A 9209-nucleotide genomic window follows, 5' to 3' on the forward strand; every position below is an offset into this window, starting at 1 on the left:
GTCTAATGTATTCTTCCATCGGGATTGTTCTTTACTTTGGAAAGTCATTTTCAAGGAGTCTTTATTCGAGTAATGGCGATGTATTTTCTTTTCTTCCTTTTTCAGCCGAAGACCAGCATGCATAGATTGATAAAAGTATAACTTGTAGAATTTTACTTGTTCAAATTGACGTGTGTGACGGATTTATGTCCTGATTTAGATAGGAAAAAAAAAGGACAGATTTTTGTCTTGTTTAACGGCTTTTTCATTTGTTTGACTGGCAAGAAGTATGGTTATTTAGGAATAATTTGGATATTAATACAAGATATTAATAATTTGGATATCTTGAAATATGTATGAATAGTAATAAATAGTTTATAAATAGTAGTGAAATAATAGTGAATAATTTATGAATAATAATAAAATAGCTTGAGAATATCTTAAAACAATTGTGTTTCTAAACATACTCTTACTTCAAAATCTTTGTATTTTATATTGTTAGAAATACTATATCAAAGTACATAACGGAAGCGATATTACCTTGTTGGTAAATCATAGATCTAGTGCGTTTGTTCCACGAATATTTCAGCGTTGTTGTTCATCCTCAATCTTCACATCGATGGTGGAGTGTGTAACCCTCAGCTAGCCATCAAGTTTCATGAAGTGGTTTAAGAACCACTTTATAACTTTCAAGAAAATGTGAAGGGGTGCCCACTATGGATACCCATTTTTTACATCTTCCACTCAGATAGTGGACAAAACTTCAAGTCTGCATTCCTTAATATGTTTTCAATCTTGTTCATACTGGCAAATAGGCCGTACAAACATCGAGCATAGCTGTAAAAGAAAAATAGGAGCACTATACCAAATCTCTTTGAGAGAAGGCCAGCATAGCAACATCCCTAAAAGTGTCTAGTTATGCTCCGACTCATTTGGTCACATCAGACTAAGTATCTCTAATCCATCTCGAGTCTAAATAACTCAGAGCAATGTTCAATCTCCATAAAACATAATGTACTTACAGCTATGTTCCAACTCGTAAGAAGTAACATAACTTGTCGGTAGTGAGTACACACCATTATTGATGTATTAACAAATAGTCTTCACTTCGCTCTCACGTCATTTAGTTTTAGTTTAGTCGTTTTTCCAGCAATGTCTATTTAAACCATATCATTCATGGCCATAGATAACATGTCAAGTAGCATACACTAAAACATCAATCTCGTGATATAGTCAAAGGTCTCCTAAAGACATAAATAAATTAAGGTCATCAATTATAATCTACAAGACTCACATGATGAGGAAGCAGAGATTCATTCACTCACCTCTATAGTTGGTCGTAAAAACACATGTAGTATGAAATACATATTATGGTGGAGCTCTCTTTAAAAAAAGAAAAAGCTTATATCTAATCTCAATACACTGTATAGATCTTAGTCTAGTCGCTGTCTCAGCACCTAACCTGAGTCTCTCCATTTGCTTGCTATTCGAAGCGCCAAAAAGGTTCTCACATCTGGCTAAACCACAGGCTACATGGATTATGGGTAACCATGCACGGTTATATTAAATATGATGGATCTCATCTTAGCTCCCACTAAGACGACATATCTTTTGTGTCTTACAACTTATCCCTTCTAGACAAGTACCGAGTGACACATTGTTTCATATTTGCTCGCTACTTCTTTGTAGTACCAAAGACGATCACTCGTGTGAGTAAGCCGATCTAAACCTGTCAATATACCATTTTCACCATAAGTCCTGAATTTATGGTAAATGTGTGTACTTACCAAAAAATGCTTCAAATTACGCCACATGATCATAGAACACATCAGTATCATGTGCACGACGAGTAATACCATGAGGTAGAGAGAAATCATATGGTCAACTACAAATTATTAAACCACAACTCTCAAGTGGTGTTTAATGACTATTTCTCTCCATGCGCATTCTAATATGTAGTAACTTTTCAAAACATGCTCCTACCAAGAGACTCTGCTTTCACATATAAAAACCCTTTGCAAAACCATGAAGTCAGCAACGACTCATTGCGAATTTCATTTAGATCAAACTCACAATATAAACTTTGATTCAAGTCAGCAATTCCAACTGCGATTTTTAAGAATCTATAAAGTGACAACAAATGTCATTCATCAAACTTAATTTACGATTTCAAGGTTTCATATAAATCTCTTGTATTCAATGAAAGCATGTGAGATAGCATGTGAGATAACCATAATTAATTTTTCATTGAAGGTAAAGCGATTAGGGCATTTGCCTTTAAAGACAATCATAATAGTATAATCATTACTTTTAACGACAATCGGATCACAAATCCACTTAATCAAGTAAGCCATATTTACCCTCTAACAAAATTTTAACCTCTAACTCCCATGAGCAAACCATAATGGAAACACAAAATAGTAGAATCAAAACTAGATTCTTTGGTATTGTCCATCTCATTAATTATCTATGGATTTTGAACAAAAACTTCTAGAAACTGTTTTTCTTATACAAAATCTTATGAGACGTGAAGTCTTAGCTACTTTTCACAAACTCATTTTCATCACCTCATAGTATGGAAAATATCTTATTAGGCGACAATTAATTATCTAAGACAACCAGTTCGCAATATCTTTTAGGATGACACTTTTCTAAGATTGTCAACAGCGTTCAAAGAACCCAATTTTATTCAATAGGTCGTTAATAAAAAACGACTAGGTACATTGAAAATCTTTGAATAGATTGTTTGTTTAGGCCACATGTAAACAGCACCAGTAACTTTCATTTACTTTTTGTATTAAAATAGTATTAGCAACAATCATGCGCTGAAAATACTTCATACTTCAGCTATTTAAGTCCCTTAAGAAAAGTTTCAATAAATATTCGATCAATAGTTATCTAAATGCAACTCAATTAATGCCAAGAGATAGAGCTATACATCTATCAATTCCACTTTTGTGTCAATCAGATCAACAACCCAATTTGGATCATATAAGGGAAGTGAATCTAAGATCCTATATTGAGATTCCTACTACGTAAATTCAATAACTTTTACGGAGCTATAATAAAATTGGATAGTCAAATTTAAAATGATAGACATGACATTAAAAATGGTGTACATGCAATATTAAACATTATAGGATTTGCATGATTTATCTATATTTTGGACATTTTCCCACCACTTTTTATGGTGCGTTGATTAGATTTATACGTACGAGTAAATACCAACCACGGTATTAAGTACTTACTAACAGCTTGGTCGATCGATACTATGTATGAGAAAAAGATAGAGAAATAATATATAAACTGGATCTTAAAATTTTTATTAAATATTGAACGTTTCTAAAAAAATTTGATATAGATAACAATAAATACTATAGAACCAACTTCATAAATCTATTAATTTCTCGATTATTTAAGATCTTCAAATTCAAACAATAACTTAAAACTTGAAAATAGGAATTTTGATCACTATACTGCAAGTATTCTTTAAACTTTCATATGAATTTGGGAAACAATCCTCCTAATATACCTGGTTTTCTCTAGAAACCATTTATATTTTAAGTTACTAAGTGCCACATATTATCAAGTACCATATTCAAGAAATTGATTGATGCACTTAGAGAAACTTTTATGTAAAGTTAAACCATCATTTCTTTAAAAAAATACATGGAATTCTCCTTTGTCCAATAGGCCAACTTTGAATTGGAAGGACACCTATTCTTGGATAAGGACCAAGTGGAATATCTCTTGCAATTTCTAGCTTACTCTATTGAGTCGGGCTACACCCTCTATTAGCCGCACAAATTCTCTCCAGAAGATCATTTGGCCTTTATTTTTTATTTTTTTATACATTTTTTTGTATACCTATAAATATTTTTTTAAAAAAAATTATAAAATTATTAAAAAAATACTTTTTTTTCATTATGTAAAATAAAAAACACCCATCAGGACCCATTGTCGGGACAAACCCTCGGTGAGTTTAGTGTTTTCCTACTCTATTTTCATGGGTAAGAAGTAGGAATGGGAGCTTTCAACTTTTCTCAGTCACTTTGCGAGGGGCTAAAAAGAATAAAATCTGCAATAATTGAAGTAGTGATTTCCATTCGCTCTATAATATAGTCTTGGTCTCTCTCATTGTGGTGTAAATTAAACCTTCCATATTATCATCTTTTTCTTTTTGCAATGTGGCTTTCAAACCATTCATTTATTATCTAGCATCCCAATCTTAAATATAAATTATAAGAACGTAATGCTAGATATAGTTATAAGCTGTACAAGTCGTGTATACTTTCTTTAAATAAAGTGAAATTCATCATTAAAAAAATAATTTTTTCATACTGGTCTTAGATATATTTATTTTTTAAAAAAGACTATGCGCAACTTGCATACCCAAGATTTAAGATCTTATTCTTAAAATGGATCTTATCCTTAAAATGGATGAAAAATAAATTATGCAACAATATTTTTAATTGTCGGCTAGTTAACATAAATGATACTCAACGGGGGATAATGATACAATAAATTGTTTATTTTATTTTAAGTGAAAATTTTAAAAAAATTATAATAATTAAATGAGATAAAATGAAAATAATTGTGAACAACAGAGGCCTTATCTTGCAAATATAAGTATATCCTTGCTTTTATTGCTTGCCCATTAGAAGACCGCTTACCTGCCCGCCTACAACGTATCAATCCCTGTTCTCCTTGGAAAAGAGTAATTACATTGGCCATAAATGTAAGTAGTGCTAGCAATCTTCTGCTAGAAGAGCTGCAAAACAAAATGCAGATGTTCATACGAAATGTAGATGGAATCAAATAGACAAGAGAAACAGGCAAAGCAGTATTCTGTTTAGATCAAAAGGGTATCCTTTCGCAGCTACTAATTTAGGCGGAAAAGGTTGAGTACAACTCTCATTTGTTCGAGTGCATTAATAAAGGCAATCCAAAGGAACGAGCGCTATAATTTTCACATCCTCGGGAACTTCCAGGCATTAGAGCCTCTTTATTGAAAAAAGGAGACGGGACAACCCAAGTTCCAAGCTACAAAATTCCAAAATTTTGTACTTTGGATGACCAGAAACCTTCATTCAGATGTTCTCAAACAGCCCCCTGGGAGAAGGAACTCAAACTTATCTGCATTCTCTATCAAGTAGGCAGGAAGATGAACAGCAGAAGCCGATCGGGGAATTGATCCCATCTTTTTAATCAACTCCCGGAAGGTGTACTCTTCAGGTAGCATATCGAAGAGATCATCGCCCCTGCAAATGAGCTCCTGTATTCTTGCATGATCTAAAAAATCTTTCTGCTTAACACGTTCTGCATGGCTATAAGCAGTCATCTTAAACACAAACTCCTGGATGTGCCGAAAACAAAAGCTACAGTGCCATCCAGCATCAGAGAAGATAAGATCAGTTTGGCGAGAATGCCGATAATGGGTGTCAGGGCCATAGATGTGGGTTGTGGCTCGCCAGCTGCTATAATCCACGGGGAACTCAAATGAGTACATATAGTGCCGGAGCTCGAGATGCATTACAGGTGGCACTCCATCACACCATTGCATTAGTTTCACGGTATGTGGGCTTGGTATCTCATCAGTATCTGACATGATAAGAATGTCACCATAAGAAATCCCTGACTGGCGAACTAATCGATTCATAACCTTACGTTGTTGGGTCTCGAGTTCAAATGGGTGTTTGTATGAATCGTGAACTGCCACTTGACCAGATAACACACCATGGACAAATTTCCCCTCAGCAAAAGCAAATCGAGCTCGGTTTGAAGAAAAGAAGAGAGGCTTGGGAATGCCTGTGAAGGTGGTATTGGACTCGAGGATTACAAATTTTGTGACATAGGGATAAAGCTCGCGCCACCTGATCTCCAGTATGTCCAATTCATTGCTGAATAAGATGGCATCAAAAACATTACGGGGTTGGGAGCGCGGGGACCAGCCATGGAGGTGGCAAAGGTGGTCCATTGATACATTTTCTGCATAATAGTGTGGGAGGTGCTTGAAGGGGGGTGGGGCATTGTCCCATAGAGGTCGGAAAAAATAGGATATGTTCTGGCTATGGGTAAAAATCCCAATCACACAAATAGGAATAAGTATCAGGAGTATGACGAAAAGAAACTTAGGTGGTGATCGTTTGGAGGTCAGGCGGACAGCTCGTGTTGCCATGTCTTGAAGGAGAATGATTAGGATAACTACTTGACATGGTTGTGCCAATTCAACTACCGGAAAAATCAAGTGCCTTCCAAATTCGCTCACCTGCATAAAATCAAAATATATGTTAGGAACTCTATGATAACTACAATAAACAAATTAACGCAGGAGCTAGCCAGTAAGGCCAGCACCGGGGCAATGTTAAAAGGGGAAACTGCCTACAGAAAGAAACTTTCTAGTCAAATCACGTTCAATCATCTAAGCATTAACAATCCCTTCTCCAAGATAGATGGAAAATTTACCATAACATAATATTCATCACTCTAGACAGGCAAAGATGTTTTGATAGGTAAAGACGGGCAAACATTTAAATCCAGTATAAAGTATTCCCAACCTCAGGGTTTCTTTTGAAATTGGTCTAAAGAGTTCTTGATGCATAAACCCAAATGCAGTTCACAACTGTCAGCACAAGTTTATTTGTAGCACAAAGATCCAATGGGTGATAATCCTCAAAATCTTACAAAGAGATAAAGAGTTCTTGATGCATAAACCCAAATGCAGGTCACGCTTGTCAGCACAAGTTTATTTGTAGGACAAGGATCACAAGGGCGACAATCCTCAAAATCTTACAAAGAGATAAACGAATGGTCTGCTAACCATAAAATATGGAATTCTTCTTATCAGTTATAATGCCTCCTTACATCTTACCAATAGCAGTGGACGTCATTTACATGAAAAATGAGAAATATAGGACTCACATGAAAAAATTAAGTTTTTAATAGAGGACTCCAATCTTTTTCAAAAGAAGTGCGTGGCATTTGCACAACCCATGACTGTATGCATTACTCTTTAGATGCAGCCCCACGTTGGTTCTCTTCCCAATAGCGGAACCCTTAGAGATGCACTCAAAGTTGAGATCTGCATAACCAAGAAATAAAACAGGATCTTGCAAAACTCGAACTTGTCCTCACAAAAGACACCGTGCTTGAAAGTCTAAACAAACATCACTGTTGTGAGCTGGGAGAGGACTAGATTTCCATAATAAAAATTTGCAATGACAAGCTAGTTAAAACCCGGAGAAAAGTGTGGAAGATTCTTATAATTATAAAAAATAATAAGGAAAATAAAATAGAAAAATAGAATATGCAACCTCTTTCTCAGGGAAATGTTAAACGTGCTCAGAATCTAGCTTGCTTAAAGATTTAGGGAGAAAAGAGAAACCTTTAGATTAAAATATCTAACATTTTCCTGTAACCAATTTAGAGAACTTTGTGTCCTTAATAATTATATGACTGCAACAGTGTCGGTCCCTGTGATTCACAACCTGGGTTTCCAATAAAGACCTACTCAAAAAGGGAAAAAAGATGGAAAAATCGAGCGCCGTGTTTTAGCCCAAATACATGAGTATGATCACTCACATTACGAGCTGGAGTTCGTTCTATTCAGGACATTGCAGTATAAATATGCATATAAAGCACAGTTATTCTTTACAGGACATTGCAATATGTATGAGATGAAGCTAAAAGTGAAGGGCATTGAAACAGATGCATAAAATTTTACAGCATAGCTAACTAAAATTGGAACAAAGGAAATAAAGCTTATTTTTTGGGGGTAAGTTTCCAAACATTCAACAAAATATTTAATGGTTCGATGAAGAAGGACAAGTAGTTCTTACAATAGCTCATCCCCAAATGGAAATTGGTAAAGGAACATCAAGATATAAATTGGAAACCCAAATACAAGATATAATGGAAAATCTTCCATTTAATGAAACAAAGTTCAAATAAATTCGAAAAGCAGTACAGAAAATCACGCTACAAACTAATACTCACGATTTTGCATTTGCATGGGTCCTGAATGCATTCCCGCCAGTTCCAGTTCCAGAGAGAGAGAGAAAGAGAGGCAGAGTCGACCGCCCACGTGAGAATGAGATGGCGGAGTGAAGCAAGGAGAGACAACCCGAGGAGTGAGGACAGATTCCATCCCCTGCGGGTCTGCTCTTGCGACCTTAGGGTTACTGAAAAGGTAACCAACGAAAGCAAGACGCGTGGAGGAAAAGTGTTATTTTGCCAAAATGATCATTAAAGACACAAAGGGATCTCACACAGATATGGTACACTGTCACGTCTCCTTTTTCTTATTTTTTTCCCTCTCTCTCTTTCTCCCCCCTCTCCCCTACTCCCTATTTCCCTCTCGGGGTGGTTCCCAACCACCATAAACGACGATCGTCGACCACGCAAATCGTTGGCTCAGATCCTGACCACCTTAGCCACCTAGCGGCGGTCACGCAGCAGTCGAGCACGCACATAGTGTGCATCCCTTTCCCTTTCTCTTTCTCTCTCCCAAGGTGGTTCTCGACTACCATAGACGACCAAAGAACGACGATCGTCCACCCCGCAAACCGTCGGATCAAATCTCGATCACCTCGACCACCTAGCGGCGGTCACGCAGTGGTCAACCATGCACAAAGTGTGCGAAATGTGCACGATGAGCTGTCATAAGCTCCACGCTGCAATGCTGCTTGGACCATCGATGTCTTCTGCCCACCCTGATGCGATCCTCGACCACCACAACCTGCACACAGGGAGAGGGCAGGGGTGGCGAGCGTGGGAGGAGAGGGAAAAAGAAAGAGGAAAAAAAATAGGGGGGAGACGTAGCTATGTGGAATTACTTTGTGGGATTCATTTGTGTCTATAGTATTTTCCTTTTGTTAAGGATACCGCTCAAAAATTTTACTTTAATTACTCGAACTATAAAATTGTTAAGAAAATTACTTCGTCCATATAAAAATAGTTATTCTATTTTTAATTTCAAGTCGGTGTATAGAGCATATTATCTTACATCACTTAAATGATAATATTTAATTTGTAAGATTAAAGTTTTAAAAATTAAATTATGTCATGCAAATATATTATTAGATATGCTCTACACACTGACTAGATAATATAACTTATATATAAAAATTAAAAAAAACTTAATAAATTGACATAACACATTAAATCATAAAATTATTTTATTATAAAATAGATTTAGCATATTATACCAAATTATATTAATTTTTAAAATA

General features: G+C 35.7%; 2 protein-coding genes across 2 annotated transcripts in view; both read right to left on the reverse strand.

Annotated features, from left to right (window-relative positions):
- Nucleotides 1–4529: 4529 nt before the first annotated feature.
- LOC118343947 (beta-1,4-mannosyl-glycoprotein 4-beta-N-acetylglucosaminyltransferase-like) lies at nt 4530–8124 on the reverse strand. The gene is made up of 2 exons (XM_035683303.1): nt 7975–8124; nt 4530–6247 (listed from the first exon to the last, which is right to left on the reverse strand). The coding sequence occupies exon 2, from the start codon at nt 6155–6157 to the stop codon at nt 5066–5068; it is 1092 nt and encodes a 363-aa protein (XP_035539196.1). The 5' UTR covers nt 6158–6247; nt 7975–8124; the 3' UTR covers nt 4530–5065.
- The window catches only part of LOC118348855 (topless-related protein 4-like), a 6373-nt gene continuing 4155 nt past the window's right edge, over nt 6992–9209 (reverse strand). Inside the window, exon 12 of the mRNA XM_035691361.1 lies at nt 6992–7060. Within this exon, the coding sequence (XP_035547254.1) occupies nt 6992–7060 (69 nt within the window). The remainder of the gene's footprint in view (nt 7061–9209) is intronic.

Source organism: Juglans regia, chromosome 1 (assembly GCF_001411555.2).
Source record: "Juglans regia cultivar Chandler chromosome 1, Walnut 2.0, whole genome shotgun sequence".
In the NCBI taxonomy this organism is placed as follows: Eukaryota; Viridiplantae; Streptophyta; class Magnoliopsida; order Fagales; family Juglandaceae; genus Juglans; species Juglans regia.